Source organism: Procambarus clarkii, chromosome 44 (assembly GCF_040958095.1).
Source record: "Procambarus clarkii isolate CNS0578487 chromosome 44, FALCON_Pclarkii_2.0, whole genome shotgun sequence".
NCBI classification, from domain to species: Eukaryota; Metazoa; Arthropoda; class Malacostraca; order Decapoda; family Cambaridae; genus Procambarus; species Procambarus clarkii.
Genome location: NC_091193.1, coordinates 18,267,423 through 18,286,130, shown reverse-complemented (window position 1 = coordinate 18,286,130; position 18,708 = coordinate 18,267,423). Strand labels below are relative to the sequence as shown.

The window sequence follows — 18,708 nt, the reverse complement described above, 5'->3', positions numbered from 1 at the left end:
AAGCCCCGGAAGCACCTCAAGGTAACCTCAAGGTATGAGGAGAAAGCACCAAGCCATTAATTGTGATTATACAACACTTTGAACGGATATACAAAGGATTTAGGATAGGACGGAGGAAAGGAATGGTGCCCATGATCACTTGGACGGTCGCGGACTGAACGCCGACCTGCCAGAAGCAAAGCCGTCGCCCTACCATCCAGTCAAAGTGGTCGGAACCACAGGGTCAGAAATGAGTACCTGAGACTAAGGAGAAAAACATGAAAAAGAACATTGCTGATACAGTAAAAAACTAAGCAAAGGGAAAGTCCCATTTACTGAGAATGACAGGGAAGTGTGTGTGAGGAACTCGACAGAAGACTTCATTACTTCTTCAAAAGAGACAAGGAAAAAAATATCCCTTGCAGTTCTAAACCAACCTTAGTTCAATTGACCAAGGAATTTTGTGAATTCGAACCATTGTTTAAGGTGTGAACCAGCCCTACACATCAGTTGGGACAGACGAAGCAGTGGAATATTAAACACTGATGGCTTTAAGAATGTTGTTTTGGTTACTCCTGAAATAGAAACAACTCACAAGAAGGTCATTGTCTTCAAGTTGCCAACATATCTGAACCCCGAGTTCCTTTATCTCAACAATGAAAGGATTGTGAGGGCGAAGAATATTATTCGTGGTGAAAAGCACAGCCATCCCTGGAAACACAAACCGTAATTGTCTCTAATTTCCGCTTGTTTCAACTTGTTATAAAGTTGTTACATCTTGGCTTAGCGTGTTTATGACGTATTAGAACGTTGTTACAACTTGCTATATTGATTGCTATAACTGGTTAGGAGGTGTTAAATTATTCGAACGTTGTACCAACGTCGTAGTTTCTGTGTGTGTGAGTTTGGCGGGATACAGTTGACCTGTTGAAGGGGGTGAGGTTCCTGACAGACTTTTTGTACAGGGTCTTTGGCTGCAGGAAAGTGGGTAAATATATTTAGGAACCCATATCATGGATGAAGTGTTCTCGTCGGGAACATATACTTTGGAAATGCTAGTTTGACCCCAGATCCTGCGGTAAAAAACATGACTCGCGAGTGTAGAGTCCAGATTGGAAAAGGAGAAAAGTTCTTGCTGCAATTGTCGAGGTATCGACAATGCCCATGAGGCCCCGTCTGAGAGATTCCAGGCCGGCTCCTACAAGAAGGATAGACGAAGTTCTAAAAGAGGAGAACGACCGTTCCTCAGGAACAAGGTAGAAACAGTTGAGAGACAACGATAGCTCCCTGAGTGACCAACGTTAGGGAAAGGAAGGAACAGCGACGATTAAGGTAGTGGTAGTGTACCTTCCCTTAGTGTACCGTAGCTAGTAGCTTAGTGGCAGTAGGAAATGTACCGGAAAAGTGTACCCTGGTGGTGACGAGGTTCAGGGCAGCGTCGTGGACTCTGAGGTCGGTACACAGATTTGGGAATATCTTAAAAGAGAACACGAGACAGAAGGAATGAAACACTAGGAAAAATTAGCTATGGCAGGTAGACGGGTTGAAGTGGGGATTGAAACGGAGGTGGAAGAAAATAAAGAGTGAGTAAGAAGATGGAGTATCACTGATGGAAGAGATTCAGCAAAATGAACTATCCACCGGTGATGACAGTGTTCAAACCTCTGTGGTGGGAAATGTTGTAACAACATGTAAGATGAATCGGTTCAGAAAGAATAGAATTTGAGGAAATAGTTAAGAATAACATCTCCTTGGATGTCAGCAGCTGCATAAGCCTAAAGGGGCTTTTGCTTCTCAGTAAATTTGAGGAAAACAGTAAAATTACGAGTTTGAAAACTCACTGCAGATTTTATTAACTCAGCTGTCAGGGGGCAGCTGAGTGGACAGCGTTTCGGATTCGTAGTCCTGAGGCTTAGGTACCTGGGAGTTAGACAGCTGCTACGGGCTGCTTCCTCGGGATGTGTAACAAAAATGAGACCTGGTCGAGGACCGGGCCACGTGGACGCTAAGCCCCGAAATCATCTCAAGATAACCTCAAGAAGATAAGAGCAAAAAAAATAGCGTGAGGATTCTGTCTTGGAAGGTTAACGGGTTGAAGAAGAGAGCGGTGGATGTAGTACATTGTTATACTCTCAGAAAGAATATTGACTTGGTATGATGGAGAGAATTCTTGGTAGGATCAGACACTTGGCCCCAAGCGTATAATACTAAGATACTAAGATACTAAGGACTTGAACTTGAACTTGACATAGAAAAGTGTTTGAACTGAGGGGGATGATAACAAACCAAGCAGCTCTTGAACACTACGAGATCACCAAAGATAAAGGAGAACACAGCTTTAATTGAACAAAATCCAAGGTGATGAGACCAGCCCGACGTCCTCCTAAAGTTCCCCAACGTCAAGAAAACGGTCAATATAAAGTGGCCTCTCCTAACCTACCAGAGGACCCAAAACTGAAAACGGGAACAGTACGTCACTTTCCCCAGCCGCTTTCATTTTCTGGTACGACATTTTTTGGCCTTAGGAAACGCATACGAGCGAAAAACGACGTTCTTTTGTCAGGCACTCACCAAGGGTACACAGAGAACCTAAAAATGACATCTTACCAATGTAGGAACAGCAAATACCTGGAACTCGCTAGTTATCTTGAGGTTATCTTGAGATGATTTCGGGGCTTTAGTATCCCGAAGTATAGTATATTAGGCTTTAGTATCAGGGAGCCGGTCGGCCGAGCGGACAGCACGTTGGACTTGTGATCCTGTGGTCCTGGGTTCGATTCCAGGCGCCGGCGAGAAACAATGGGCAGAGTTTTTTTCACCCTATGCCCCTGTTACCTAGCAGTAAAATAGGTACCTGGGTGTTAGTCAGCTGTCACGGGCTGCTTCCTGGGGGGTGGAGGCCTGGTCGAGGACCGGGCCTCGGGGACCCTAAAAAGCCCCGAAATCATCTCAAGATAACCTCAAGATAACCTCCCCGCGGTCCGGTCCTCGACCAGGCCTCCACCCCCAGGAAGCAGCCCGTGACAGCTGACTAACACCCAGGTACCTATTTTACTACTAGGTAACAGGGGCATAGGGTAAAAGAAACTCTGCCCATTGTTTCTCGCCGGCGCCCGGGATCGAACCTTGAACCACAGTATCACAAGTCCAGTGTGCTGTCCGCTCGGCCAACCGGCTCCCAATAGGTAGTGTCCGACCGGCTAGGAAGGGAACTGCTTGAGACAGACTCCATGTATAGCTTCTAAGGAATTTCTCGAGCCAAATGTACTTTGAAAGTAAGTACTACTCATGGAGCACAAACAGGCTATATAGTATTTATCATTAAATACATCGATGCTCACTATGGTGTGTACATTAGTACTCAGTGGTCTGTACATTAATGTGTACATGTACATCGACATAAACTGGTGTTTATGTTGTGCCGAACATAGCCTGAACCAGCACAATATTGGCCTATTATGCAAGGCCCGATGTGCCTGACAGGCAGAATGATTTTTTCTTCATTATTTTCACTCTTTTTTTCGTTTATTTTTCAAATTTTATTTTCCAGATAGGTTCTTTTCTAACAATAATAATCTATTATATTAGGAACATGAATTACTAAGTTATATTAAGTTATGTTGGGTTAGGATAGGTTTGGATAGGTTAGATTAGGTTAGTTAGGTTAGGTTTGATCAAATTTATATGTTAGTTTTGACTTTATTAACATAAAAATTGCAATCATATAGAATAGAATGAAAACTTTTTAATTTCATAAGAAACATTTTCGGAAAAGAAATGAATATTTCACGAAAATTCGGCCTGTTAGGCAACTCTGGCTATTCGGTACGACAAATATATCAATACTCGGTGTGTGTATATCATTACTCACTGATGGGTATTTATCAATATTTCCCAAAACTATTCTCATTCCATCTCTCCTTTCTCTCACTCTCCATCTCTCTTTTCTCTCACTCTCTCCACCTCCCTTGTCATTCTCCTTCTCTCTCACCTACCTCTCATTCTCCATCTGCTCTCTCTCTCTCTCTCTCTCTCTCTCTCTATCTCTCTCTCTCCCTCTCTCTCTCTCTCTTACACTGTTGGAGGTAACACAATTCCCTCCCTGGAGCGGTGACCGTGAATTCGTGGGTGAGTGGCGTTCATTTGAGCGGCGGCTCGGTGGGTGGTGATGCTGCTCCCTTCATCGCCTCCTTCACTATCACTGACACTCTCCCACTATCATCCTTGTTCACTATCACTACTTCACCATCACTCGTCCCTATCGCCCCAAACTCTCACCAACTCACCACCCCCACCCCCCCAACCCCTTCATCGTCATTCAAATCACTCAGCCACTTTCACCATCCTCACCATCACCACCACCCACTCTCGATCACCATCTTCACTATTAACTCATCCCCCTTACCATCACCACCAATCTTCACTATCATCAACAACTCTCTTACGAGCTTCACCATCGTCACCAACTCTCTCTCTCTCTCTCCCCTCCAATCAACATCAACACCTTTTCCCTTGGCCCAATCGCCCCCACCAAAAAAAAAAATAAAACCCCTCCCACAACCAATCCTTCCTTTCCACAAATCTATGTTTAGCCATTGATTATACAGGACAAGAGCTGATTTACAACGTGAGAGGGAAATCAGACGGGTTGACCAATGTTAAGTGTTCCCCCTTCCAGAGGGAGAGAGGGGGATGAAAAGGGGGAATTGGGGGGGGGGTGGTTTGGTGTCCTGTTGGGGGAAGGAGGGGGGAGTTTCCCCCTTCCCCCAACCATCCCCCCTCTCGAAGATGCGCGGTAATGACCTCTTTTGCCCCCTAAAGGTACTTAGACGAGGCGACAAGAGTATTAAGTGCCCCCTAGGTCACGACGTCTGCGCGCGGCGGCTGGTCGACGTCACAGCCCCCGGGGGGGGGGGAACCGGAACTGGGGGCTGCGTGCTGCATGGTCAGTTCCAACACGCGCTGCCCCCCCCAGCCAGCCCCCCCAGCAGCCCCCCCCCCCTTCTCCTACACCCGCAAGCGCCCGCGCCAGCCACTCCAGCAGCCCCCCCCAAACCCCCTGCCTTGACCCCTGCTACTATAACGCGCCGCGGGGTCACCTTCCAGGAAATGATATTAACGAGTAACTGGAAGAGATGAAGGGACAAGAATCTGCGAGGTGTGTGTGTGTGTGTGTGTGTGTGTGTGTGTGTGTGTGTGTGTGTGTGTGTGTGTGTGTGTGTGTGTGTGTGTGTGTGAGAGAGAGAGAGAGAGAGAGCTGGGGGGCTGCGCCGCGACGGCCAATGAGCGGCGCGGATAGGACGGGGCGGAGCCAAAGAGCAGTCACCGGCATATATAAGCCAGGAGGGCTGACAGTCCCGCATTTGTTGGATGTGCGGTATGAACGTGCGCGCTGTGTCATGCTGGCTTAGTGGGACAGATAACACGTGACAGTGATTCGACCTTCTAACAACCCTCCCCCCCTCTCCCCCTCCCCTCTCTCTCTCTCACCCTCCCACCCCCCCTCTCACTCTCACACACGACCCCCCCCAAACATGAAAGTGATTAGTGTGACGGTGGTTGGGGCGTTACTGCTCCTGCCCCTCTTGCAGCGGGCCGCAGCACGAGCCACTACAGCAGTCAACCCGCAATATGTGTTCAATCGGGGCTCGAACAGTGGTCTACCCGAAGTAGGGGGCGTCGTGAGAGACTCCCTCACGCCTCATGCGCCTCACCCTCTCCGTGCTGAGGAGGACGCCACTGACGTGGCTGAGGACAGTCAGGAGGACGAGGAGGACGATGAGGACGAGGACGACGATCAGGATTTTGAGTGGTCGGCTGAAGATCTGGATATGATCAAGCAGAAGATCCTGGATGGTCTGGGGCTGACAGCCATCCCTCTCAGGTCTAAGGTAGGAGGTCTAGTGTCACACACGTCCTTGTTTATCATGCTGTGGTGTCAGGTGTCACCAGTCAGGTGTCACCAGCCAGGTGTCATCAGTCAGGTGTCATCAGCCAGGTGTCACCAGCCAGGTGTCACCAGCCAGGTGTCATCAGCCAGGTGTCACCAGCCAGGTGTCACCAGCCAGGTGTCATCAGTCAGGTGTCACCAGCCAGGTGTCACCAGCCAGGTGTCACCAGTCAGGTGTCATCAGCCAGGTGTCACCAGCCAGGTGTCACCAGGCAGGTGTCACCAGCCAGGTGTCATCAGCCAGGTGTCACCAGGCAGGTGTCACCAGCCAGGTGTCATCAGCCAGGTGTCACCAGGCAGGTGTCACCAGCCAGGTGTCACCAGCCAGGTGTCATCAGCCAGGTGTCACCAGTCAAGTGTCACCAGTCAGGTGTCATCAGTCAGGTGTCACCAGCCAGGTGTCACCCCGCTTGACACACGCTGTGGGCTAGTCTGGGCCCATGACACCCGTCTTGGAGCGGGTGGGGTGAGGGAGGAGAGGGGGGGTGTTGGGGATGAGGGAGGGGAAGGGGGAGAGGTATTGGGGGGATGAGGGAGAGATATCAGCACCCAGCAAAGCGTATGAATCGTTGCTATTCCACTACCAGTATGATTGATGACCCGGGAGGGGTGGTAGGGGGGGGGATGTGTTTCCCCTAACTCTACGGGACGCACCACCGTATTTCAATGTCAAGTTCCCCCCTCCCTCTCTCCCACCCCCCCCCCCCCCCCGCCCTCCTCTCCTCCCCCAACACCCAATCCCTCACCCCTATAACTTCTCCCCCCCCCCACCCCCCCAATCAATTATTCCAGAGGTGGTAGTTTTGTTTCTCACTGTCTCGGACGCCAACAGGATCACCTCAGTCCAACGTATAATGTGTAATTCTTGGCGGGGGTCAAGGCCGTTGATGTGAAGTGATGGTCCCGCTGCCCGCGGCGTCATATACGGTCAAGCGACATATATATTCCCCGTTGTCAGGCCTTGACACTTTGTCATGCGGGTGGCAGTTTGTTTGACGGCGGTGTCAGGCCAGCTGGTATCGTTGTCATCTCTCGATATATTGGGAGACATGTCGTAAATGCTTTCCCGCCACTTTGCAAGACAAAACACAATCCTGTTACTGAAGTGATGGAAGGGGGGGCGGGGTAATCCGGTGATGTAACGGAGTGGGAGGGGGATTACGCTGGTATCTGGCCGCGGTTGGAACAGGATATATTAGCACCTAACTACCTACAAGGTGAGTGAGAGCCTTAAAGGTTTGAGAATGACACAGCGAGTCTTAGTTTTATGTCTGTGATGACCTCGTGTGGAGGAGTTGCTTCAGTTGTCACCCTTCTGGAGGGCGTGGTTCTCTGAGGCTTGTGGTGGCGTGAGGAGTGAGGGCGCTGGTGGTGGTGGTGGTGAGGGTGGTAGGTAAGTTGTTGTTGTGGTGTGTGGTGAAGATAGGGCTCGGGGTCTTAGTGTGGTAGTGGGTGGTTGGAAGTGGTGATCGCTGGTGGGGTTGAAGTGGATAGTTAGAGGGGTGAGGGTTTGTTGTGGTGGTGGTGTGTGTGATGGTGTTAGTGGTGGTGTTAGTGGAGGTGTGGTCGGTGGTGTTAGTGGTGCTATTAATGGTGGTGTCAGTGATGGTATCAGTGGTGGTGTTAGTGGTGGTGTAAGTGGTGGTGTGAGCGATGGTGTTAGTGGTGGTGTGTGTGGTGGTATCAGTGGTGATGTTAGTGGTGGTGTGGGCAAGGATTGGAGTTAAAGGGGGCAAGGAGAGCCAGCGTCCTACTAATCAAGAAAATCTCTCTAAGTTAGAACACGTGTCGTCATTTCCCGAAGGGAAAAAAATAGTATGCGTTAAAATCCAGGGATAAAATGAGTCGCTATTCGCTGGGATGTGGCGGGATTCATGGATAAAATGCGTCAGAATTCCGCGAAGAAGATGCATGCGTCAGGCCCCCCTGATAAGATGCATCAGGTCCCCCCTGATAAGATGCATCAGGCTCCCCCTGATAAGATGCATCAGGTCCCCCCTGATAAGATGCATCAGGTCCCCCCTGATAAGATGCATCAGGTCCCCCCTGATAAGATGCATCAGGTCCCCCCTGATAAGATGCATCAGGTCCCCCCTGATAAGATGCATCAGGTCCCCCCTGATAAGATGCATCAGGTCCCCCCTGATAAGATGCATCAGGTCCCCCCTGATAAGATGCATCAGGTCCCCCCTGATAAGATGCATCAGGTCCCCCCTGATAAGATGCATCAGGTCCCCCCTGATAAGATGCATCAGGCTCCCCCTGATAAGATGCATCAGGCTCCCCCTGATAAATTCGTCACATCCTCAAAGATTCGTCATAATTGACCAGAATGGTTTGCCCGAATAGTCGTCGTCATCCTGAAGACTAATTTGTGATGAGCACACTCCGGGGGGGTGGGGGGGGGACGAGCAATGTCCGGTTGTGCATTTACCTAGTTGTGCTTGCGGGGGTTGAGCTCTGGCTCTTTGGTCCCGCCTCTCGACTGTCACTCAACTGGTGTACGGATTCCTGAGCCTACTGGGCTCTGTCATATCTACATTTGAAACTGTGTATGGAGTCAGTCAGTGTGTGTGTGTGTGTGTGTGTATGTGTGTGTATGTGTGTGTGTGTGTGTGTGTGTGTGTGTGTGTTTTGTGCGTGCGTGCGTGCGTGCGCTTGAAACGTGACACAAGCACAAGAGCAAACAGAGGGTTCAGAAATAGCCTCGCTGGTCACAATCCATGAATCTGTGCCTCTGTTTTGATTAATGTCTGTCCTATGAGGCCACAGGAGGGGGGAGAGGTAGGTAGGTAGGGAGGACAGGCCCACTAGCCGTGAGTGAGTAAGTGAGTGAGTGAGTGAGGGGGGGGGAGAGAGAGAGAGGGAGGGGGGTGGCAGGAGTAGCATTAGGCAATAGTCTCCCTCATTCCTTGCACGCGACGCGAAAATCCCGCGTCAGCTGAGAGGAGGATGAAAGAAGCTGCCTCTTCTACTTCCCAGGATGGGAGGATTGCCGTGAGGGAGGGAGGGAGGGATTGAGGGAGAGAGGGAGGGTTTGGGAGATAGAGGGAGGGGTGGGATGGACGGGGTAGAAGAATGGAATGGATGGAACTGGTAAAGTAACATAAAAATAATCTAGAATACAGCGCAAGGCATATGTTGGTCCCCACACGAGCCAGCTGCTATTGCACACACACACACACGCGCACACACACACACACACACACACACACACACACACACACACACACACACACACACACACACACACACACACACAACCACCACTACCACCACCACCACCACTCGTGTGCGCCACCTGGTGGTGGTGGTCTCCAACAAGACCAGCTGCTCCACCTCAGACCAACACTTGAGACGGTCTAGCAGCCAAACCCTCCAGAAGCCTCTTGTCAAGGGCTGAAGCCTCAAGAATATTGTCCTGTCTCTGTGTTTGTTTGTGATTGTTTAAAGAATCAAGTGTCCTTATCTGTGTGTCCATTTTGTGATTGTTTAAAGAATCAAGTGTCCTTATCTGTGTGTCCATTTTGTGATTGTTTAAAGAATCAAGTGTCCTTATCTGTGTGTCCATTTTGTGATTGTTTAAAGAATCAAGTGTCCTTATCTGTGTGTCCATTTTGTGATTGTTTAAAGAATCAAGTGTCCTTATCTGTGTGTCCATTTTGTGATTGTTTAAAGAATCAAGTGTCCTTATCTGTGTGTCCATTTTGTGATTGTTTAAAGAATCAAGTGTCCTTATCTGTGTGTTCATTTTGTGATTGTTTAAAGAATCAAGTGTCCTTATCTGTGTGTCCATTTTGTGATTGTTTAAAGAATCAAGTGTCCTTATCTGTGTGTTCATTTTGTGATTGTTTAAAGAATCACATATCTTGTTCTGAATCATGCTCGCTCGCTCTCTCTCTCTCTCCAGGAGCTAATTAATACGTGATGAGAGAGAGAGAGAGAGAGAGAGAGAGAGAGAGAGAGAGAGAGAGAGAGAGAGAGAGAGAGAGAGAGAGAGAGAGAGAGAGAGAGAGAGAGAGAGAGACGGTTTCGAGCACAATGATTCCTTGATCCGAGCAAGGAACAATTAACCCAATTTCTTTAGTTTTTAACAAGCTTAGGTATACACAGCAATGTGTCCCAACCCTATTCTGTATAAAAGATTACACAGTGTGGATAAAAAAGCTAACTACAAATTCATCCAATATCTCTCCCATCTCACAGGATAGTTATAGTCATATATGGAATCAGTAGAGGACACCAGGGGCCTGATTCACGAAGCGGTTACGCAATTACGAACGTGTATATCTTTCCTGAATCTTTGACGGCTTTGGTTACAGTTATTAAACAGTTTACAAGCATGAAAACTTCCTAATCAACTTTTGTTATTGCTATAAACAGCCTCCTGGTGCTTCGGAGCTCATTAACTGTTTAATAAATTGTAATCAAAGCCGCCAAAGATTGAGAAAAGATTTACAGGTTCGTAAGTGCTTGCGTAACTGCTTCGTAAATTTGCCCCCCCCCCCTTGATGTCAGAGAGCTGATCGTATAATATTCGTGGGTGTATGAAGGAATTACGGAGCGCAAAGGACCTTAACCGAAGGCAGAGCTTGTATATATCTTCTGGTTGGTGCTTCCTTGTGCAGGGGTTTCCGGTCTTGGAGGTTTTATGGGTACGATGATCATGATGTTTTACGTGACGTTGAAAAAATACAAAACACTTTGGGTGTATTTTAGGCAACCCGTCCTCGACTCAAGTCCATTACATCCAGCGGTCAACCCCACAGACGCAATTTTAACATGCTGTTCATTCAAAACGGGAATTTTCTCAAGTATAAATTAATATTATAATATATTAACATATTGTGTATATATATAGGCATAGGTTAGGTTAGGTCAGGTGTTTAGGTTCTGTTGGCGATTATTTGTATTTGTAGTACGTGGGTGAAGCATTTATAGCGTTGTGATTCGAACAAAATTCGTCAGTGAAGCACTTGTTCCGGAAGTGTTCGAACGTCAGCAGTTGTGAGTCGTGTGTAAACCGCTTTTCATTCATAAACAGGGGGTTTGGCGGGTGCATGGAATCACTCTTGGATCTTTGTTTGGAGGACGGGCTGATTTTAGGAATTATATTACGACTCGTTGTTCAGACTGTGGAAACTTATGATGGGGGAAGTGTCTTCAGATTCATTAATTAAAACAGAAGCAGTAGTTGCCGAACTATTACTACCATAGCCTGGTGGACCAAACTCTCACAAGTCAAGCCTGGCCTCAGGCCGGGCTGGGGGAGTAGAAGAACTCCCAGAACCCCATCAACCAGGTACCATTACTACTAGTAGTAGTAGCGGAGGTTGTAGTAGAAGTAATTGAAGTAGTTGTAGACGTAGTTGTAGCAACAGTAGTAACTGCTCGGTACTGTTTCCGCAGCACTCCTGCTGCGGAAACAGCAGGAATGAAGACCCTACACAGCCACCAATGGCCTGGTCTGTCTCTGGATAAGCCTCGCGAGGTCTTTCACCGTGTGTGACCAAGGTCGGCCGAGACCTCGCCCCACGCTGGAACACCTGTCGGTGAAACCTTCGAATCCCCCCCCCCCCAAAAACCGGTCTGGAGTCCAGCACGCTCCAAACGTCCAATCACAATCCACGCTCCACTGGCTCTTATCCAATCAGGGTGAATGCTGCTGCTGCTGCCTGGTCCTCCCCACCCTCCCCCTTCTCTCTTTTTAGTTACCAAAAACAAAAAAGTAATGCGCAATTGTGTGTGGACTTACCTGGTTCGGGTCGAGAGTTCTAGTTCCTCAAAGTTATCATCTTAGTCTGACCTTATAGCTCATGTCTCTTATCTCTGGTACGTGTCTCGTGGCCGATTTTTGGACTTTCTCAATATTTTGTTCTTGTACTTTACCAGGTGAGGGAACACCCCCCCCCCCACCCCCTCCATGCTGAGGCTGCATATTCTAAAAACTAGTCTAACGTACGTATTCAGTGTATAATCTTGACTTAAAGATTCCTTGCAAGAGATCATAAATGTCCTCCTTGTGCTTGCTTGCTTGTGCCTCAACAGCATCAAATGCTGTTGACAGCATTTGATGCTGACATTTACCTACTTGACCTTGCAAGCATATTTAGTTGAGCACGCACACACACACACACACACGCACACACACACACACACACACGCACATACACACACACACACACACACACACACACACACACACACACACACACACACACACACACACACACACACACACACACACACACACACGCGCACACACACACACACACACTTACCAATCTCACGGTCGAGTATAATTAATTAGGACCTAAAGATAGTTTCCAATTGTGTAAACTGGAATTTAGCAGCGGAAACAGTCGCATATATTTCCGGCTCGCGTCGAAGAGAAAGCCTCGCGTTGATACGTCTACCGCGTTGATACGTCTACCGCGTTGATACGTCTACCGCGTTGATACGTCTACCGCGTTGATACGTCTACCGCGTTGATCCGTCTACCGCGTTGATGCGTCTCCCGCGTTGATACGTCTACCGCGTTGATCCGTCTACCGCGTTGATCCGTCTACCGCGTTGATCCGTCTACCGCGTTGATACGTCTACCGCGTTGATACGTCTACCGCGTTGATGCGTCTACCGCGTTGATGCGTCTACCGCGTTGATGCGTCTACCGCGTTGATACGTCTACCGCGTTGATACGTCTACCGCGTTGATGCGTCTACCGCGTTGATGCGTCTACCGCGTTGATACGTCTACCGCGTTGATGCGTCTACCGCGTTGATGCGTCTACCGCGTTGATGCGTCTACCGCGTTGATGCGTCTACCGCGTTGATGCGTCTACCGCGTTGATGCGTCTACCGCGTTGATGCGTCTACCGCGTTGATACGTCTACCGCGTTGCTACGTCTACCGCGTTGATGCGTCTACCGCGTTGATACGTCTCCCGCGTTGATACGTCTACCTCGTTGATACGTCTACCGCGTTGATACGTCTACCGCGTTGATGCGTCTACCGCGTTGATCTTACGTTTATTCTGTCTACCTGAGGGGGTCCAGGGGTCAGTGGTAGAGAGTGTGGGGTCCCAGGGGTCAGTGGTAGAGAGTGTGGGGGTCCCAGGGGTCAGTGGTAGAGAGTGAGGGGTCCCAGGGGTCAGTGGTAGAGAGTGAGGGGGTCCCAGGGGTCAGTGGTAGAGAGTGTGGGGGTTCCAGGGGTCAGTGGTAGAGAGTGTGGGGTCCCAGGGGTCAGTGGTAGAGAGTGAGGGGTCCCAGGGGTCAGTGGTAGAGAGTGAGGGGGTCCCAGGGGTCAGTGGTAGGGAGTGTGGGGTCACAGGGGTCAGTGGTAGACAGTGAGGGGTCCCAGGGGTCAGTGGTAGAGAGTGAGGGGGTCCCAGGGGTCAGTGGTAGAGAGTGAGGGGTCCCAGGGGTCAGTGGTAGGGAGTGTGGGGTCACAGGGGTCAGTGGTAGAGAGTGTGGGGTCACAGGGGTCAGTGGTAGGGAGTGTGGGGTCACAGGGGTCAGTGGTAGAGAGTGAGGGGTCCCAGGGGTCAGTGGTAGAGAGTGTAGGGGGGTCCCAGGGGTCAGTGGTAGAGGGTGTGGGGGTCCCAGGGGTCAGTGGTAGAGAGTGTAGGGGGGTCCCAGGGGTCAGTGGTAGAGAGTGAGGGGGTCCCAGGGGTCAGTGGTAGAGAGTGAGGGGTCCCAGGGGTCAGTGGTAGAGAGTGTGGGGTCCCAGGGGTCAGTGGTAGAGAGTGAGGGGTCCCAGGGGTCAGTGGTAGAGAGTGAGGGGGGTCCCAGGGGTCAGTGGTAGAGAGTGAGGGGTCCCAGGGGTCAGTGGTAGGGAGTGTGGGGTCACAGGGGTCAGTGGTAGAGAGTGAGGGGTCCCAGGGGTCAGTGGTGGAGAGTGAGAGGGTCCCAGGGGTCAGTGGTAGAGAGTGAGGGGGTCCCAGGGGTCAGTGGTAGAGAGTTTGGGGCCCCAGGGGTCAGTGATAGAGAGTGAGGGAGTCCCAGGGGTCAGTGGTAGAGAGTGTGGGGTCCCAGGGGTCAGTGGTAGAGAGTGAGGGGGGTCCCAGGGGTCAGTGATAGAGAGTGAGGGAGTCCCAGGGGTCAGTACCACAATAGGTGGGGACAACCCCCCCCCCCCAGTGCCAGTGCCGCGAGGGGGAGGGGGGAGGGGAGGGAGGGGTGCCACAAATAGCACATGCACCTGCCTTACTCACTGAGTCACGCAGCTGATTCACTCAATGATTCGTCATCATTCATAACCTCACTTCTGTTGTTACAGGCGTATATATATATTGGGTCCCTAGGCCTTACGGCTGAGTGGACGGCGTTCGGGATTCCTAGTCCTGAGGTTCCGGATTCAATCCCCGGCGGAGGCGGAAACAAATATGGGGGGCTTTCACCCCCTCTGATGCCCCCCCCCCTTGTTCACCTAGCAGTAACTAACCTGGGAGTCAGACAGCTCCTACGGGCTACGGGTATATATTTCTTGCACTCGCGGGACAGGGGGGACCCCAGAGTGAAAAATATTCATTTTAATTGTTGAAATTATATACTGCGTCACGCCTTGTGCTGGTGGGGCAGCCCTCGGCGCTCTCAGCTCACACACACACTTCTCAGTCAATACACTCCTCTAACGCGGGTGTATCAGACCCCAGGACGGTGTATCAGACCCCCAGGTCGGTGTACCAGACCCCCCAGGATGGTGTATCAGACCCCCAGGACGGTGTATCAGACCCCAGGATGGTGTATCAGACCCCCAGGACGGTGTATCAGACCCCCAGGATGGTGTATCAGACCCCAGGACGGTGTACTAGACCCCAGGACGGTGTATCAGACCCCCAGGACGGTGTATCAGACCCCAGGATGGTGTACTAGACCCCAGGATGGTGTATCAGACCCCCAGGACGGTGTATCAGACCCCAGGATGGTGTATCAGACCCCCAGGACGGTGTATCAGACCCCCAGGATGGTGTATCAGACCCCAGGACGGTGTACTAGACCCCAGGACGGTGTATCAGACCCCCAGGACGGTGTATCAGACCCCAGGATGGTGTACTAGACCCCAGGATGGTGTATCAGACCCCAGGACGGTGTATCAGACCCCCAGGATGGTGTATCAGACCCCCAGGACGGTGTATCAGACCCCCAGGACGGTGTACCAGACCCCAGGATGGTGTACCAGACCCCAGGACGGTGTATTAGACCCCCAGGACGGTGTATCAGACCCCCAGGATGGTGTACCAGACCCCAGGATGGTGTACCAGACCCCAGGATGGTGTATCAGACCCCAGGATGGTGTACCAGACCCCAGGATTGTGTACCAGACCCCAGGACGGTGCACCAGACCCCCAGAACGATGTACCAGACCCCAGGACGGTGTACCAGACCCCAGGACAGTGTATCAGACCCCCAGGACAGTGTATCAGACCCCAGGACGGTGTATCAGACCCCAGGATGGTGTATCAGACCCCAGGATGGTGTACCAGACCGCAGGATTGTGTACCAGACCCCAGGACGGTGTACCAGACCCCCCAGAACGATGTACCAGACCCCAGGACGGTGTACCAGACCCCAGGACGGTGTATCAGACCCCCAGGACGGTGTATCAGACCCCAGGATGGCGTACCAGACCCCAGGACGGTGTATCAGACCCCAGGACGGTGTACCAGACCCCAGGACGGTGTACCAGACCCCAGAACGATGAACCAGACCCCAGGACGGTGTAAAAGACCCCCAGAACGATGTAAAAGACCCCCAGAACGATGTAAAAGACCCCCAGAACGATGTAAAAGACCCCCAGAACGATGTAAAAGACCCCCAGAACGATGTAAAAGACCCCAGAACGATGTAAAAGACCCCAGAACGATGTAAAAGACCCCAGAACGATGTAAAAGACCCCCAGAACGATGTAAAAGACCCCTCCTTCAACTGTTTGTTGGGCTTTATGGGGCTTTAAGGGAGGGGTGGTAGTCGTTGTGGTGGTGGTGATAGTAGTAGTGGTTGAATTAGTGGTTGTGGTAGTGGGTATCGGTGTGGTGGTGGTGCTAACCTATCAGTGCTTCCCTAACGTGACAACGAGAAAGTTAGATCTAGCTCTCCGTGCCTCGCCAACTGGTCCTATATATATATATTCTGGCGTTGGAAATCTTTGTTGAATCGGGGGTGTTAAGGTATGTGGTGGGTGGGGGAGGTGGCTTCCACAACTTCTCTCAGTTCATTCCTCTTGTGAACGCCGTACAAGGTATATATATAAGTCTTTCCTTAGATTTATCAGACTCATTTTGTCCTTGTCTATCTTGTCTATTCCCCCTCAGTATCTTGTATGCTGTGATCATATCCACTCTTTTGTTTCTTCCTGTTCGAGAACGTAGTGAAGGAATTAGCAACTGGAGGATAAATCCACTATTTCTGTTTCAACACAAACAACAGACAGACAGCAACAAAATAAGAAGCAGTGTTTGTTGCCTGTCTGAGGCCAGCACTCGAGTACGCAGCACCCGCATGGACCCCCCCCCCCCCCCAGCTGTAATAACACAAGATGCAACTGTTGAAGACTAATTAGTAACACTTATTCCACATTCTAATCATTATTGTGTTGTTTCCTTCTTTCCTATGGACATTTTCAGATTTATTTTAAGAGCAAAATGCTAAATTAAAAATATTAGAGACGTATTGAAAATAATAATAATGATAATACAATTGCAACTACAATAATAAGAAGAATGTTAATTATTAATATAAATAATGTAAATTATTGTGTTGCGGATCCTTATAAATCTTACACTACTCAAAACCTCTCAAAAAAATAACACTGATGTTATTCGCTGGTGTTAACTGCTCTTAGAGCTGGCAATCCCTTGACGTACTGGGCCTGGAGGTCGACCTTCGACCTCCAGCAGCACCAGGTGATCCTCGACTCTGTCTATGTGGCACCAGAACACCAATCACACGTCGTTATGGCTTCTACTAAGAGGTTCCCGAGTAACATTCATTAATGTTAAGGGCATGGAAGAGGTGCTGGGCTTGGCGTCTCATGAAGGAAGTGGGATGGTGGGGAAGGGGAAGGTGCATTCGTTCCTTCATGCATTCAATCAAGATATTCCAGGGTGTGATTGTGTTAGAGGAGGAGGAGGAGGAGGTGGTGTGAAGGAGCACCGCTACAACACTCAATAGATTTAAATTTAGGTGTCTGTCTCGCTCCATTTGTTGGTGAGGCCGAGGGTCCCTGGAGGCACCAGGGTCGGGAGACCATCTTCTTGGTGTCACTGAGAAAGAGATTGCTTATGGGTGAGTGTTAGAGAGAGAGAGAGAGAGAGAGAGAGAGAGAGAGAGAGAGAGAGAGAGAGAGAGAGAGAGAGAGAGAGAGAGTTGCCTGAACATCGATCCTTTTAACTCTTCGCCTCCGTTTAACCAGCAATAATTAGGAACCCGGTTATAAGGCTAATGACTGATCTCGTAGTACAGATCTCGTTGGGAATATCGGATAGGGAATAGGGAATACTACGAGATCCCCTATACACGCGATGCTAACTTGACCTGACCTGACCTGACCTGACCTAACCTGACCTAACCTGACCTGACCTGACCTAACCTGACTTGACCTGACCTAACCTGACTTGACCTGACAGAGGGAGATGCCACAGAGGAGAGGCTATGATGAGTTGAAAACGCTAAGCCGGTGAGTGACTACATAGCCCATGGCCAGGATAGGACAGGATATGAGCTGGGATACGAGGCTGGAGTGGAGGAACGATGCCCAAACGCTTTGGACCCTCGGGAATCGAACGCCGACTCTGCAAGCACCGGAGCAGCCTCTGTACCGACCAGTCTAAATCAATGGACAGAACAGAAAAAAAATACGTACGTTACAAATATGGAAAAAGATTGTTTCAGGATCTATTGGACGAATTTATTTAGATCAAATAGTTTAAGAACCAGGCTTAGCAAGTGCTTCTATATCTAAATCTAAATCTACATTATGCAGTATATAATCACAATGATTATATCATAAATGTTATATTGAAAGTTTATGTATAAACTATATCCTAAGTGTATATCCGTTTGTAAATAAAGTTTTGATTGATTGCTAGAATACAGTGAGGGGAGAGGGGGGGAGGGGGGATACAACCTGTATCAGGCAAGGTACAGGACGGTGGACTCGAGGCTTCAGACAGAGGATGCGGGCTAGATAACATGTGGAAACAGGATTACATTTCAAACACACAACAGATTAAAGGACAATATAATTAATCCCACTGTAGGTAAATCCCACCGAGGCTCAGGTCAGCAGTAATCGACAAAATACTCGTGGATTATCTGCAATTTGATAAAATATTTCCTTCAGGTAATTACCCCATTGTTCTATATTGCACTAGCAAGAATAGAAGATATTGTAACAGGAGGCGGGTCTTAAGAGCTACAGCTCAGCTACAGCTAAGATGACTAAGCTCACACGCGATTCGTAGACATAACCAAAAAAATGGAAAGTTGTAACTATACGACTTCGAAGAACATATCTGCATCAGCGACGAAGGAGCTGGCGCCCACAGGCGAGGATTTCCCGAGGCGTCGGTGGCGTCATATGTGTGTGTGCAAGAGTCTCCACTGGCGCCTCCAGGGTACTCCCCAGGCGTGTGAGTCAATATTAAGTCTAGCAAACCTAATTCAAGCAAATTAGAATCTAAGTTGCGTAACTACTTTCATGGGAGACTCACTCCCACGTTCCGTGCCCGTGGTTTCCTCCCAGGTTCCGTGACCCTGGTCCCAGGGGCACTAACTTCAA

General features: G+C 49.7%; 1 protein-coding gene across 1 annotated transcript in view; it reads left to right on the top strand.

Moving 5' to 3' along the window:
• Window positions 1-5,344: 5,344 nt before the first annotated feature.
• Window positions 5,345-18,708, top strand: part of mav (maverick) — a 148,846-nt gene continuing 135,482 nt past the window's right edge. The window contains exon 1 of the mRNA XM_069300695.1: window positions 5,345-5,870. Coding sequence (XP_069156796.1) covers window positions 5,514-5,870 — 357 coding nt within the window. The 5' untranslated portion in view covers window positions 5,345-5,513. The remainder of the gene's footprint in view (window positions 5,871-18,708) is intronic.